General features: G+C 37.7%; 1 protein-coding gene across 3 annotated transcripts in view; it reads left to right on the top strand.

Annotated features, from left to right (window-relative positions):
* RYR2 (ryanodine receptor 2) overlaps positions 1–17,274 on the top strand; it is a 721,805-nt gene that overhangs the window by 579,339 nt on the left and 125,192 nt on the right. For all 3 annotated transcript variants that reach the window (XM_072755910.1, XM_072755909.1, XM_072755907.1), the window contains 2 exons: positions 937–1,058; positions 7,180–7,229. In XM_072755910.1, the coding sequence (XP_072612011.1) occupies positions 937–1,058; positions 7,180–7,229 (172 nt within the window). The remainder of the gene's footprint in view (positions 1–936; positions 1,059–7,179; positions 7,230–17,274) is intronic.

The following is a 17,274-nucleotide window of genomic DNA, read 5'->3' as shown; positions in this document are numbered from 1 at the left end:
AGAGTAGTCATAGAGGCCAGGAAAGAGCAATAATGGGAAACAAACACAGCATGTCTGTTGTTCTTATATACCTTATAAACTCTTATGGAGAGAGACTAACTCAAAATCTAGTTGTTTTGCAAATGATTTTTTGCAAAATCAAGTTGTTGTTTTTTTGTTTTCTCTCTCTCAAGAACAGAGAATATGGGGATTTTATCTAGTTGAGGCAATCAATGAAAGATTATCTGATGGAGTGCCACTGGGCTGAGGTCTGCAGGAGTGGAGTGAATGGGTTATAGGGTAATGGACTTATGGAAGAACATTTCAGACACCGGGAATGATTTGTGCAAAGCCTCATGGTGTGAGTGCACAGGGTGAAGAGGAGGAATTCGCCCCAGGCCAGCAGGATTAGCATCTAGGAATGGCAAGTGGGCTTTGAGATAGGCCAGGTAAGAAGTGAGGTAGGTAAGTGGCAATGTGACTTTGAGGAAGTCACTCACTGTGGAGGTAGGCAAGTGGCAATGTGACTTTGAGGAAGTCACTCACTTTCTGCACCTGAGTTTAATACCTAGAAAATAGGGATGATGACACCTACCGCACAGAGTAGTTGTTGGGGAAAATGAAATGATAGGACATCAATTGCAATCTCCACACATAATAGAGACTCAATAAATGGTAGTTGTTGATTATTTCTGAACCTATTGGGCACTGAGCTATATTATATGAAAATACTAAGGATATTTCATTTTTGAAAAGAAAGGAAAGTAATTCCACGCTGTTGAAAATGTGGAACATTCCCAGTAACCATGTCATGTCCCACACATGTGCCAATGCGTGGCTATACAGGGACTAGAGATAGGGTGAGCTACCAGAGGACCTGCTGGTTGTGGGGAGAACTCGGGCTACTCCAGAGCCTCAGCCCACTGTGTAGATCTCTTCTCTTTTCTTTTTTTTCAGGTGGTTCTTCCTTTAATTGATCAATATTTCAAAAACCATCGCTTATACTTCTTATCTGCAGCAAGCAGACCTCTCTGTTCTGGAGGACATGCATCAAACAAGGAGAAAGAAATGGTGACGAGGTAAACAGCTACACAAAATAAAACAGCCACACAAAATAAAGATTGTTGTTGAGTGAAGTGTATTTGCATTTGAAAAAGAGCTGCTGGGAATCCTAAGGTGGGAACATGCAGGGTGCCCACCCAGGGTCCCTGTCCCCTGGGCCCTTTGGAGCCAAACACTGTGAGGATGCTCTCTGCAACTTAATACATGTGTTCTACATGTTGAGTCTTGTCTTTTATTTTGCTGCTAAATATAATGCTGAATAATAGGAATAAGGCACTCAATACAGAGTCCACAAGTAGAAGCATCACTAGATTAGTATTTGTGATGAATATAACTTTCTTTAAATTTCTCTGAATCAAAAAAATAAAAAATAAAAAAAATTTCTCTGAATCTATTATTTTTGTGAAACTGTTGAAAAATAAAGGCATTTTTCTTGAGGGCAAGACCCCATTTACAGAAATTCTGTTTTTCGATTTTTGCTTGAAAATAATGACCCATCTTGGAAGAAAATGACATAAAAATATGTGCTTTCTGAAGATTTCCCCTCACACCACTCAAGCTGGCATCTTAGTTTCTGTTTAAACCCAGTATTCCTTGGGTTTAAACCCAAGTATTCCTTGTAGATTATTGGTGATTCTTCTGGGTATTTCAAGTCTGATTTTTCAAAAATTCTGCCAAAATTTAGGACTCATGAGAATCGATTATTCTGCAGATATATTTCTGTTTTATCAAACTGCACAGGAGCCCATACCAAACTTTTAGATTGTGTTTGAAAAAAATTTCTATAAAAGCAAATAACCTTGACAAAGCAGACTTGACTTTAATGATCTGTGATGTCATGTGATATAAGATTGCAACAGGGCTAAAAACCATTCCAAACTTCTTCAACTGATGATCTTCCTGTGAAGTTGGTAACAGCAATTATAAAGAAATAGAGAATCCATCCAGTGGCACACTTTGTTTCCACCAGCTTTGTTACCAGAAAAAAAAAAAAGGAGTGAGAGGCTACTTTCCAAGATATGAGTCCCCTCTCCCTATCTCTTTGGCATGGTCTTTTTACCTCTTTCCCCAGGAGAGAGAGGCCCATCCCCCCTCATTTCACAGACCCATCATCCCCAGTGGACTGGGATGTCTCAGCAGCTAGAAAATGCTAAGGCAACAAGTTACCGTTAAACACCTTGCACCCAAGGCTAGTGCAAGGTCTCCGAGCCCTCCCTGGGTCAGAGTGGCCTTTTGTAAGAGCAGCTTTGTTCACAGAATTGCTGTTGATTTAGATGTCATTCGGTTACATAAATTAAGAGACAATGTACTCAGAGGATATAGGAAAAAAATACAGATAAAATTATGCACATTCTGCTCTTTCCCTTCTCCCATATCATGTTTTGTCTCTATTATGTTTTCATTCTTAGAACTGTTCCCTGAGGACAGAAGTAACTAATTTTCCTTTGCCCAATTTTCCCTCATAGAATAAATCAGAAGAGCATTGCTGTTCTGTGCTAGCTTCAGTTGATGTGGTTTGGGGGCCCTTCTTTATCAACACTGCACCAAAATATTTTCCATAATTTCATCTTATTTTTTCTTCACCTCCTGGAAAAGAGGGTTGGCAAATTTTACTTTTCCCATTACGACTTCCAAAAGAGAAATTAATATCATCTAAAATTCCAACATAAGATTTGAGGCACACAATTATAGAAGTAGTTTAATTTCATTACCTGTGCATCCAAACATAGGTAGAATTTAACCTCAGAAAAATTCTGGGATGAAAAAATAATTAAGGTAATGATAAAGAAATTATGGCACACGAAAAATGATATCCAGTCATTAAAATTCTGGTGTAATAACTTAGGACAATGATTATTTAAAAAGTAAAATACATATTTAAATAGTATGATTCAGATTTTTTAAAAACCTGAATTTGTATGTGTAGAAAAATACTGATAGGGAAGAAACTTGATTTTAATAGTTTTTTTCTTTGGGTAATATGGTAGATCTTTCTTCTTACTACTTTTATATTTTTAAAGTTTTTAAAATGAAAAATCTTTTATAAGCATAAAAATGTATTTCAAAACCACTGGATTCACCATCACAGTAACAAAAACCAACTAAAAATTTCGTTTGATATGTTTAAATGAAATCACTGAAATTTATAAATGTGTGATTTCTTACCGCTTCAGTTAAATATTATGTCAGTGAATAAAATGGGCAAAAAAAAAAATTAAGAACAGGATAAAATACAACAAAAAAATGCTGGCCCTGCTACTGTGAATAAGCAGTCATGTCTTCATATACATGTTGGACACTGAAGTGATAATATTAATTTGTATTTAACAATTGTGTGTAGCAGTAGTTGTGTAGGTCGGAGTTAACATGCACACTTAAGGACGAGTTGTTTCCATTAGATGTTTAGATACTTCTTGGCACTAGAAATCATGTATTGAGCTTTTTCTATACTATTGCATCTGTGAAAAAGAATAAGGGTGGCTTCTGCACTCTGGGAGTCTACTTGGCAGTACCTAAGTATGTGAGTATAAATATAATTCTGCTAGGAGAAAGCCATGCAGTGCTGTGGGATTCAAAGTAAAGTGAGACCACATTGGATGAGTATGGATGAGCTAAAGATATAGGAAAGCCATGATCATTCAAAATTGATCTTAAAAACATGTAGGTCGTAGATTAAGAAGGGAGACTATTTGCCTGTACATAACAACATAAAGAGCGTAGAACATAGTAATTTAGGGGAAATGTGGGTTATGTAGATTGATTGTGGAATACTATAATTGACATTAACTGTCAGAATAAGGCATCTTCCTTTTTTCTTTTCAATTTTCTTAATTAATCTTTTTTACTTAATTCATTAGCCCTATGAAACCACTGGGATATAGGGCAGTCAGGCAGCAAAGGTGAGATTGAGAAGAGTCAGCTTGCTAGGAGGCCATGACAGTAAAGCAGGCTGCTGTGACAGACATGCTTCCTCAAATAGGTGGTTCTACCCACTGATTCATTCAACACATATTCCTGAATGCCTACCATGTGCAAAATGCCATCCTAAGTTTGAGACAAAACACACACACACACACACACACACACAAAACAATGCAGTTCGTTCCTAACTTGAGTGCGCTTAAAAGTGCAGCTGGGTACCTGCGTACATGCAGAGCTAACCACTTAGTAAATTGTGATGAGTACTGGAAATGAAGCATGGACAAGAGAAAATCACAGGACATGGCACTGAGCCACAGAGCATGTAGAAAAAAGGAGGTCAGCCTGGTGCTGGGTTTTGATGCTGAGTGATTATAACAATATTGGTGGCAACAGCAAAAAAAGAAATAACAGAAGAACTAGTTTTGAGAAAAAGAGGTTAAATTTGGTTAAGGAATTATTGGAAGTAGAAGTAATAGCAGGTCTTTCAGCTGGAAATGTCCAGCAGAAAGTTGGAAATGAGTGGTGTTGGTGGAGGGACCAGAGCAAGAAATGACATATTGGGAGATTGTCTGGATCCATGTTCTGCTCAGAGTTCTGAAAGCAGATGAAAGGGGAGTGGAGAGAGGAGCAAATGGTTCTGAATACCAAAGCGTGGAGAATATTCCATCTGAAGGGCTTTCAGAAGTGGGTTTTTGAAGAAGATAGAGAATGATTAATGAGGGGGAAAAAAGGGGGAAATGCATTGCTGTAAAATAGAATTCAGAGTTTCCCAGATTGAAATAGTCGATGATGGCAAGTACGTTAGAGAGCTCTCCAAGACGGAGGTTGAAAAAGTTTTATTAGATTTGCTGATTGGCAAGTATTGAGAATATCTAGGGAGTGTTTCAGTAAAGCAATGAAGTGATAAAATTACAAAGCAAGGCATACAGCCAAGGAAGTGTAGATATGTTATAAATTCTTAGGAATGTTAATAATGAAGGGATATACAGAAAGAGGATAACAGTATTATGGAAAATATTTTTGGAGAAAATGTAGGTCAAAGCTTACATTAATAAAACCTTATAGTCAGTATAGAAACTGTACTCTGAAAGAGGATGGCACAGGAGAGGAAAGAGGCATAATATGTCTTTTGGGTGAACCTGATTTTCTATATATCTTTATTTCCCTCTGGTGGCACATTGGCTGCTGATTAGAGCACCCAAGTTAAGAAGCAGTTGCTACTGTAAGAAGTCATCTTTTTTGGACAGACTCTCAGACATTCAATACCCAACAGAATGGGATACAGAGCAATTCTGTTTTCCATCACAGCAAAATGTCCTAGGTCTCGATGAATTGGGCAAAATTATCTCCGGATGTTTCATGCTGGTACTAGAGAGTCTCAGTAAAAGGTAAAAGACATCACTTAGAATAGGTTGGTGCACATAGAGGGATTCAAAATGTGTACAACTATAAGAAGTAATAACTCTTTCAGATGGAGACAGACCTTTGTTAAGGTGGCATGCGTAAGGCTCAGCGGAATAGGGCACCTGGAGAAAGTTGCCTTTGTTTCATTGTCTTTTTTTCTTTACATTATAGCACAGGGATGAATAATGCAGGAGGCTAATGTCTCATTTTAAATTCTAATATCTACTTGAACAGATCATTGTTTTAAAAACTTTCAGAACTGCTAAGAGATTTCTCAAGACCTCAAATCCATTTACACATTTGTTAATGTATGTTCTCTTGGAAAAGCTATACAATGCCCTATGTAATCAATGTTCATTAATACGTTATTCCACATTGTTACTGAAATGAGAAATGATAGCCAAAACTTCCTGTTAAGAAGGTCGGTGTCACAAATGTGATTCTCTGTCTCCTTTCTCCCATCCTGCCATGAGCACGTGACTCCATTTTTGCCCATGGCGTAGTGTGTATCCCCAGTCCTGGTGAGTGTACATCTGCACACTGCTGCTTATGGGATAGCTTTCCAATACAAAATGGGACAGTCAGGATATCGCTGCCACTGCTATTGGGACAGTCAAACTGGGTGTGGGTAGTGCTGTACAAATGGATCGTTAAGGCTAGAGCTTTGGTAAGTTCTGGCTATGCAGGGCCTATGCTCTCGGAGAGCTCAGGAGTGTGTGGGTAAATGTGAAACTCATACCAATTGTAAGATGGGAGAATAGGTGTCATGGTAGAGATTTGCAAATGGCTCCTGAGAGAGGCTGGAAGGGGAACTCTTTCAGCTTGGGCTGGGAGTGGTGAAGGAGCCTGGGTATTAGCAAAAGCTTGTTGCAGTAGAATTGTGTGGTGCCAGATCCTGAGGGGTGGGTAGAGAGGAGTGTAGCAGGGAAGTGAGTGACGGGTATTCCAGGTAAGACCTGCAAGAGGCCACCAGACTGTGGATTTATTACAAGCCAGGACAATAGCCGGTCTTGCTCAGATTGTGGGGTCCGATGTGAGTGTTCCTACACACAGTGCTGTCATGCTGAATGCTGAATGCAGGCCACCCTTATATCCTAGGGAGGACATAAAAACATAGGAACTTGGTCTAAAAGAGATAAGAAACAGACTCAACTCAAGCCTTAGCATTAAGAGGCCTTGGTTATCCCATCTGTAACGTTTTTCCCTGAGTGATTTTCAGCTGTTCAAATTCTGTCTCTACTTCCCTGCATTCGTATTCACTGGATGCTTTGGTATATGTGTAAGGGGTGTGTGAACAAAAAGGAAAGTTCAAATGATAAACATACTGAAATTTAAAGTAACGTTTTATGCCCAAAGCACCATACTTCTGGTTTTAAATAATGTCCATAACAACAATAACAAAGATTCTAGGATTTCATGGTACATGTGGTACATGTGGGCAGATAAAATTCAAGTGTTTTCCTTGTGGTATTTGAGTAGTTATATTCTTGTGGAATCATAGAGATTGCTTTTATATTAATTAGCTTTGCTTTCAAATTTTTTTTGGTTTCTTTACTTATAATATGTGCTTTTTTAACCATGTTTGTTATAGATATGCACTCAAAGATTCTTTCTTTAATACCTTTACTCCACATTCTGCTCAGAGAATCGATTCTTTCTGCGTGACATCATGTTGCTTTTTCCTGCTCATATATCAGCTGTTTATTTTTCTTTTCTTCTTCTTTTTTATTTATTTTATTTTAATTTCTCCCTGTCTTTTCTACCTTCCCTCCCCTTTTCCCCTTTTCTCTTTTGTTTTTCTTTTGTCTTCAGCCTATTCTGCAAACTTGGAGTTCTTGTCAGGCATAGGATTTCACTATTTGGTAAGGAGACCCTTGAAACAAATATGAGCATGGCCATCACTTGGTTTTCTTTGCCAGTTTTGCACTATGTTGTGTGCTGCTATGTTGCATGAATGCATGTTTGCATGGCTGCATGCATGGTCGTCATAGGCCAAGGTAAGGTCCTCGAGGTTGTTTGTAAGTAGCATTACTATGGTGAAATTGAAGACTGTAACTTTTTTATACTGGTCCGAAGCACATTTGAAAACCAAAAGGTTTTATTACAAAGGAGAACATGAACGAAAGTGGCAGCTTCTGCCATATTTTATTTCAGAGGGTTAAAGAGGAAATGGGCCCTTGAACTTGTTTGTCTATTTCCAATAGAAGAAAGAATGAGCTGTCATAAATTAAAAAAATTTAACTGCACTTTTTTTTTTGTTAATGCTCTTGACTACAGATTTACATGTTAACTGCATTCCTGACATTGGAGCTTCATAGTAGAGACAGTGAGGCAAAGACTTCACTTGGCAAGAGTGACTTTTTGAGACAGTTTTTGTGTCTGAGAATTCACATAACTAAAGTCCACACACCTGAGCACCTGCTTTTGGACTGCCATGCAGGGCGGCCACTCACTTTCCACAGATCCTCCTTGCTCTGGGGCTGTAGGACTCAAGAATAGCTGGCAGAATTTGTGTTTTCATTTCTGCATCTGCTTTTATAAGTCACAAAAGCAAATTTCAACCCTGTGTGCTATCGGTTATGAGACAGTGTTGGGGTAATTTCAGTCGTAAAATATCAGGTGTATTGATACCAATATTGTAAGTGCAATTCCATTTACAGGAAAAACTAAGGATTAGGTCATTTCTTTAAAAGCCACAGTGAATGAACTGAAGGATAGATGTGTATGTGTGTGTGTGTGTAAAGATACACACATACACACATTTAAATTCTTTCTATGTTTTGAGAAAGTTTTGTTTTGAGATAGTTTCTGGATATAATTCCTTAAAGCTCTGTTTGGTTGCTAATTTTATTAGATCCAATACTACATGCTCTTAAATTTCATAATAAGGTATGTTTCATTTAAATGGCCTGAGTTTTGGCATTAATGTTTCAGTTATCCCAAACCAATGGGCAGATTATCTTCAAAATAACTTCTAGTTGACTGCTATTTGTTTGACTTCTCTTCAACAAAGAAAAATTTCTGTGAAATTATGTGGACAGAATTGTTATGTACTCTTCAACTTTCTCGTAGTAACAGTGGATTCCAGTGTCCTCCATTTGTCTTATTATATATCATTTTGATGGGGACCCCTTTTTCTTAAGTGCAGTGTTTGCATTCTTACTAATGAGCATAGTAACACTTTCTGTTGTGATATTTCTGACTTCTTGTGTATTGTAAATTCTTGGTTTCCTATGTTATGTTTCACTATACTTTCCTTTTAAAAACTTTTGAAGTGTTCCATATATAGAACAAGTGCACAAATCTTGAAGATAGCTTAATGATATAGTTTGTTGTAATTTGCCATATATATATATATATATATATATATATCTTAATCTGAGGAAATAGGTTATATGCCATTTCCTCAGATTAAGATATAGAACATATCCACCATTTCAGAGGCCTCCCTTAGGCCATTTCCCAATTTATAACCTTCTGCGAAGGAACTCTATGTAGACCTCCATTACTATGGGTTAATTTTGCCTATTTAATCTCCTGGTTTTTTAAGGGTCTAGTAATTGAATATAAATGCATAATAACACTTGTCATACCTCTCAGTATGGACTGAGACTTTAGCATTCATTCCATCCCAATGTGATATTGATACTCCATTTAGGCATTGTATCTTAAATCTCTCAGCCTTTACTATTATTTTTAACAGGAATTTACTGGAGAGCTACTATGTGTCTTTACTTCAGAAGTGTATTTGTGTGTCTTCTACATATTATTCTAGCATCTCTTGTTTTTATTGTTTCAAATTTGCTTTGGCATTTGCCTGGAAAGTAATACAAACCTCAAGAGGCCTTTGTTAATTACACATTTTCTAATACAGACTCATCCAGTGGTTGGAATCCTTAAGTCTTATCCATGTTATCTCTATACTTGACGGTTATAACCTGACTTTAGACACTAATAGGATGACTGGAAAAATAGTGGTCTTCAAATCAGAAAACCTAGATGTAAGAGCTTTTGGAACTAGAACAGCTGAGTGATTTGGATGAGGAACTTGACTTCTCTGAACCTTTTTTTTTTTTTTTAACTAAGTTAAAATGACTACCAATCTTTGAGATCAATTGCGCATAGCTGATCTAATGTAAGATAATGAATGCTCAAGTGCTGTGGAAACTATAACTTTACAGCTTTCTAATCTAAGGGATTCCTAGTCTGATTTGCACAGGTTTTTTTTTTTTTTCAGACTTTATTTATTTGAGAGAGAGAGAGCATGAGCAAACACACAAGCTCTGAGAAGAGGCAGACAAAGAGGGAGAGACAGATCCTGCTGAGCAGAGAACCCGATGGGGGGCTCAATCCCTGGACCCTGAGATCATGACCTGAGCCGAAGGCAGATGCTTAACCCGCTGAGGCACCCAGGCACCCCTGCACAGTTTTTATTTATATAAATCAAACTCCAAAAGAACTACACTAGGGGAGTTGGCTACTTAAAGTACCCACACGACGAAGGCTTTTTAATCTACCCATTTCTAGAATGAAATGGGAGTGGTATACCATATATTTATTTTTGATGTAACAGTTCTGCCATTGTCGATTTCCCTAAAGAGAGAGACCTAATGATGTATATACAGTGGTCCTTGAGAGTCCTATTAATCTCTTATTTTTTCCTTTCTCCCTTTTTTTACATGATATCATTTTTCCATATTCTGGTAGACAGGACACTGATGGTCAAGATGTTTTTCCTGTACTGACTTAGTTTTAAAAACTGTTCATGGCTTAAGGTAAGGGTAAACTAAGATAGTTAAAAATGGAGATTAGCAAAGAAACATTTGAGCTTTGTGTCTTATGAACAGTGAGTAAAAGTAAAGACGTAGAAAGATACACATTAACCTTCAACATATCAGGAAGGGGAGATTGGAGACACAAGGGGTTAACATAAGCCAACAGACAAAATACTTGACCTGGTGGTGGCAATTGTCGGGAATTCAGGGTTTGGTGAGTAATGGACTGTTTATTCCAAGCTGGCAACCAAGTTGTCGCTAGACCTCCAGACTTCATCTGTAGTTGAAAGACTTTTCTGCTATATTAAAGATTCCCCAAATTTGGACTTCTATTTGTGTATATCTTTAATCTACTTTAAAATACCTTCTACACATTGAGACACTAGGAATTAAAGAGCTCAGTCATGTTTTTATCGTTCTTATATCTTTTTGAGGTGTTTAAACCGTTTCATTTTATATTTGAAGAAGGTAAGTTTTTAAAAAGGGTGAATAAGCCCTGTTCCCCCACAGAACAGTAGTTCTGGTGTATCCATTAAAAAATCTTATGGAAAAAATAATAAAGAAATTAGTATCTTCATTGTATATATAGGCTTTCTGTTTGAGTTCCAGAAAGCTTACCAGTGATTGTAAGTTGGTGCACTCTAGTATTTGAGAAAATGGTTAGAACATGGATAGGACCCAGGCAAGTTGAGAAGTGGTATGGGTTCCATTGGCCATTTTCAAGGACCCTTTGTTAACTAGTGAAATATTGCTATTAATCCCATCATTTTCTCCCACTTTTGCTGAGTAGAAATCTTGATTACTCATGTCAAGGCAGTTAGAAAATACATATAAGCCCTCCTGTTAAAGCCCATTTAAGCCTTTCAGTCAGTTTTAGAGGAAGCAGAATCCATAACTAAGCCTCCAGTAGGGACAGTGATGATGCCACAGGTATATTCAGATCAGGGTTCCTATATTTTTTTAAATATTTATTAGAGAGAGAGAGAGAGTGCGAGTGAGCATGAGCAGGAAGGAAGGGCAGAGGGTGAGAGAGAAGCAGTTCCCCACTGAGTAGGGAGCTCGACACTAGACTCGAGCCCAGGACCCTGGGATCATGACCTGAGCCAAAGGCAGATGCTTAACCGACTGAGCCACCCAGGCGTCCCGCATATCAAGGCTTCTTAAGGACTTTATTTTTATACGTGAAAATAAATCTAATGCCTTAATGACATTCATTCGATGCATTCAGTCAATAAACACTTAAGTGTGTTCTGCTGTGTGGGAGGCACCCTTTCAGGCTGTGGGGGTAGGAACAGGAAGACTTCTACACCTCTCCACTGTGACCACCCCCAGGCCAATCCAGGTATCTGCCACTTGTCCTCTTCCAAGAGCAAACTGACCATTCTGCGTGAATCTCCTTGTTCTTCCAGACTGTGCTCGACAGCAGTCGAATCTTCCTAAAACCCAGTCTCTCCTACCACAGTCCTGCATATTCAGTGGATTCCCTTTTCTTGAGAATAAAAATTCTGAATCTGGCCACAGTAGTGCTTCATAAATTATCCCCTGTGTACCACTCTGTCCTCGTGTCTTGGCACGTTCTCACCTGCTCTCTATGCTGCTGGTTAAGTGGTCTTCTCTCTGTTCTTCAAAGTGTTTTATTTCTTTCTGTGCAGGGTCTTAAGCACATGCTGTAATTCCCACCTGGAATGGGGTCCCTAGACATAACAGTCACTTCTCCAGTCCTCCACACCCATAATGGTTTAAACTACCTATCCTTCAGACTTCAGTCCAAATAGTACTTACTCTGTCAGGAAAACCTTCCCTGATCTCCCTGATTTTACTCCCTCTCTCCTATTACAACATTCTCATAGCTCTGTGTACCTTTCCTCATCCCAGTGACGATGTCGCCAGATTCACACATCTCTCTCTCTCTCAAACCTCTCCTCTCACTGTGGGCTTATTGTTGTATGCGGAATCTGGCATGTAGTAGATATTTTATCAATATCTGATGACTGAATGAGTGAATCCACTAGCTTCTGCCTTCAGGAAGCCTACAGTCTAAAAGAGAAAGAGCAGACACTAAGAATGCCTAAATAAGAGCTCTTGACTTGGAACTTTCTTACACTCATGAATAACTGAAATTTTACTCTTTTTTTTTTTTTGCTTATGAAATTATTTAGAAAAAAAGTCCCCAATTATCCCACAACTCAGAAGAATCACATTTATTTTAATTCCTTAAGCTGTCCGAGAAAACACTGTAGGACACTTACATTGAAGAGGAAATAACAGGTAACTAGAGATTCTTCAAACACGATCATTAAACCCAACCAACAGTGATCCTTTCAGCTATAGGAATGATTCGAGAAGGCTGGTACAAAACAGTTACCATTTGGAGGCCTTTTCTATGTTCCCATTTTCTTGTGAATTTTTAATGTATCAGTGAGATAGCAAATTGTCCAGAGTTACTGGAGAGTTTTCAAATTTGATGGCAGAGAAGCTTCTAAGAATGCCTGGAATAGAGCAAGCACTCAGTAACATAATGAGCGTAACACTCTAAAATTTCTCTGGTTTGCCCTCTGACCCTAGAACCCTATGTAGCACATTATTAATTCCACTCCAGTATTAGCTGTAGAGATATGGAACAAGATAAGTATTGTCATCTGTTTCGGTGAAGCAGTAACTCTTGTTAAAATTTTGAGTTTTCTCCCCCTAGGTAGGGATGCCTGATTTAAACTGCTACATAAATCTTAATGTTGTGTTTGGAAGTTTCAATCGCAAATTCTATCAATTGGTATCTCTCCCTGATTAAAAAATTAGTGGATTAAGTTTATGTTGCTCCATCTGTTACCTGCCCACTCCCAAAACCCATTCAGATGTTTAAAATGAGGACTGCTATCTTGTATCAGGAGATAGTAGCAAATGAGTCTGTGTATGTATTATCTCTAACAATATTCAGACCATGCTTACTTTTGTTTACTAGGACACATAATAAAAGGAAAGTTACTTAAAGGACTCAGAGTCTCTGAGGCTAGTATACATCTGAGAACTGAATGTGTCGTTACGCTGGGGATTTCATGGTCAGTGATGCACAGTCTGCTACTTCTGCTGGTTATTGTCATCACTTGTCATTCAGGTCTTTCCCTAATGTAGTAGCTCTGTGGTTTGGTGGCAGTATACATGTCAAAAATGAGAGTTCTTCTGGGTTTATATGTTATATAAAAAAATAACTGATTTTTTCAAAGATTTTATTTATTTATTTTAAAGAGAGAGAAAGCACAAGCAGGGGGAAAGGCAGAGACAGAGGGAGAAGCAGACTCCCCCCTAAGTGGGGAGCCCAACATGGGGCTCTATCCCAGGACCCTTGGATCATGACCTGAGCCAAAGGCAGGTGCTCAACCGACTGAGCCATCCAGGCGCCCCAGAAGTAACCTGTTTCTTAGTGAGAGATATATGAGGTCAGAAATACCGGAATAAATAAATACCTATAATAAAGATAATATCAGAAAACCATATTAGAGTGATACAGATATTTCTTTCCTTTAAAGATATCTCTATCAGAGAATGTCCTGACTTTTGCGTAAATGAATAGAATATGGAATTATGTAAAATATATTTTCAGCTTAACCAAAACTTCTCACTGAGTGAAAGTTTCAATAATTTTATTCTGTTTAGTTGTGCAGATTTCACAAGTGATCAAGTCTGTGGCACTTTCCAGTTTCTCTCTATCTCATAATTTGAGAGAAATTTGTAACTCTAGCATAATTTTGTTCCACATTATTAATGAGGATTTTGTCAAGATGAATCATTTCTTCAGAGGAGAGAATACGATAGGTATTACTGCAAGTCACAAAAGAAGGGAGAAGAACAAAACTTAGAATGGTTGTTACTGCTTTCGCAATGGAAGGAAAGTCAACATTCTGCTAATACTCATCTACTGATGTATATCAGATTGCAAAGCAGAAGCAAGACATTGTATGTCACGTTTCAGAAAACACTGATAACTCCTGAGTTACAGAAACCTTATATTAAAAACTACAAAACAATCTGGGAGTAAAATACAAAAAGAGTATTTTGACTCTCAAACATCTTTAACTTTGTTATTTTTATTTAGAGAGTTGTAGTACTGTATAGAGTTAGTACAAAGATTTTAAAAACCAGACACTTGCTGTCTGTTGCTAGTAGATTCAGGGATGAGTTACAATTTTAATTATATGCCTTTTATGCTTACACACTGATGCAAACATACAACCTTGAAGACAAAGAGGCAATCCACAGGTGTTTTTCTAAGTGTTTGAGGACAAGGGAAGTAGTTTGGACCTTGAAAGAGTGTGAGTTGAAAAGTATCAAACTTCTGGTTTTTATTCTAGTCTAGTAATGAAGTAATTACATGAAAATACAATTATCACTTTAAAATTTTACCATCATACTACACTTTGTCTTTCCTGTTCTTACTGATAGCATGATGTACGTTTCTAATGATGGTTATCTGGAGAACCTTAAGAAGGGCAGAGTGTGGGCAATTCTTATTTTATTTGAAACCCTTACTAAAAACTTTACATCTTTGAGACTAACCATTTAGGTTACCGTTTACCTCTGCTGGTATTACAGATACTTTTGCTTGGTCTACACCAGAAAATGTTGAAAATTCAATGAACACTTTTCCTTCATCTTTTAGGGTCTGTTCCTCACCATTTTTCACACTGAGATTCTTCCTTTCAAAGTTATACTATACCTCACATGGAGCACACCAAAATGTGTCGATTCACGGAGCTTATGGCTTGTGACTTGACAATCACAGAACATTCACATCTATCATGTGCATTTTCATTTGACCAACAGAACTTTTCTGGCCACTGGTACTGTTTCCTACTCTTCACAACTTACAATATTCAACTGAATGCCTGCTTTATGCCTGACACTGCATATGCCAGTCCTAAGGGCTGGCCTTCAGCAGGGAACATAAATCCCATCTCATGAGTTCTTACAGATGGAGGTTTAAAATACCCCACCACTCCTTTGGAAAAAGGCCTGGTCAGGCTCAGTACAAAGTACAAATACTGGTTATCTATACAAGGAGCCAACAGACTAGGAGGGTAAGAAAAAAAAAAAAAAAAACTGTGTATTTTAGGACGAGAGGGAGAGGCCAGCCTCTCTGACTAGATGCTTAGTAATAGTTGCATGTTGCCTTGTGTCCTGTCTTCCTCCTGAGCCCTTCTCTTTCTCCTTTTCTGTGCTGCATTCTACTTATCTTTCACACTTATAAACATTGGAGGCCCCCAGACCCTTTTTTTCTATATTTATGCCCAAGCTGGCTTATTTTATTAAGGCCCACGAGTTTTTAAAGTATCTGTATGCTTATGGTGCTCAAATGCATAGCTCCAGCTCAGATCTGTTCCCTGCACTACAGCTTTGTGCATCTACTGCCTATTATGCTTCTCTACCTGAGGTTAGCCAGCCCATCACTATCAACCTGTTCAAAGCAGAGCACCCTACCCCCACCCTCCTCATTTTGCTCCTTTCTTACGCCCTCTCCACATTAGGAAATCTTACCACCAGTCACCTAATGGCTCATACAAGTGCTCACCCAAACAGTCTTGAAGTTATTCTTGACTCCTTCTCATCTCATCTCACATGCAGTCCACAAGCAAATCTTCACTGCAGATATCCTAATCCAAATTTCCTGCCATCAGTCTTCTGATTCTAGATGACACTAGTAGCTTCCTAACCAACTTCCACTCTTGCCCTTCCAGAATTTTGCACCTTGTGATTTAATCCTTTTAAAATATAAATCAGATCCCATCCTGTTCAAAACCTTAAGAATATCTCCCTATCACACTTAAAAAACAAAAACCAAAGTTCTTGGTTGGGTTTTAAGGCTCTAGAACCTGGCTACTCCCTTCCTCTCCACCCCATATCCTCCTTCTTTCCCCTGAATCTCCAATCATGCATTAGCCACCTCAACTTCCTTGCCTGGAACACCAGCTTTATTTTCTGCCTCAGAGCCTTTGCACATGCTCTCTCCTCCACCTGGGTCCTTTTCCCAGATCTATGCATGATTATTCCTTCATTCAAATCTTTGCTCAGATACCGCCTTCTTAGAAAAAGCCTCATGACCACTTGCCCTATTATGCTATCCAGTTGCCCCAATCATCATTCTCTGATATATATATATATATACACACACATATATATACACACAACTAATATATATTAGTTGTATAACATAAATTAATTAATTATATATAATTAATATAGTTTACAAATATAAAATATTTATTTTAGTGTACCTAATCATGTGTTTCATATTGATTTTTTTCTTAATATTTTATTATCTGTGTCCCTCATTAGAATATAAGTGCCATTAAACTGTCTTTTACTTATTACTGGAACTTTGAGGATGCCTGGTATTTGATAAGTATTTATTGAGTGAATGAATAATTTTTTTAAGTGAATGAATAAGTAAAGGAATAATACTTCTATGAACTGCAGAAGCCCTAGGACTGCCACTAATCAGTAGACAAGGACATAACAAATTCTGCCTTTCTGCTGATTTTGTCTTCATGATTACCAAAATTTCTGAGAATCAAAGCAGATGATGAATGGGACATTTTATCTCAGAACTCAGAGTCTAGCAATAAACACCTTGTTTTTTGTTCTTATTTGTATCATGTCACTAAACTGGCTTGTCCAGATTCTAGGGTAGTTGCAAATTTTCATGCATATTTAATTCATTTTAAGATCCTTTTGTTGTGTTGCTGCATAAAGAGTATAATGTACACAAATGTTATAAATACTTACATTCAAATAGGAGTTATTAACCTCTGGACCCCGGAAATGACTACACATATTATGAATAGCAAAGTATAAAATGAGGAAGTAATAACATCAGACTGTATTGTGAGTGGTCAAATTACTTTGTAACTATGGATCTATCATTTTGTTTATTTGCTCTTATGTATCTTTACATCAGTGAAGTTATATAGTAATTGTATAATTCGTATTTCTGTACTAATAAAATGTGCAATCAAGATGGATGAATTTCATCTTTTTAGAAAAGTTGTTCCCATTTTAAATAGCACATAAGAATAGGATTTAACTTCTTCAGCCAATAGTGCTTATTTACATTGATCCTTTGGTGGTTCTTTTTCACCAA

Source organism: Vulpes vulpes, chromosome 4 (assembly GCF_048418805.1).
Source record: "Vulpes vulpes isolate BD-2025 chromosome 4, VulVul3, whole genome shotgun sequence".
Taxonomy (NCBI): domain Eukaryota; kingdom Metazoa; phylum Chordata; class Mammalia; order Carnivora; family Canidae; genus Vulpes; species Vulpes vulpes.
This window is presented reverse-complemented; position numbering and strand designations above follow the sequence as displayed.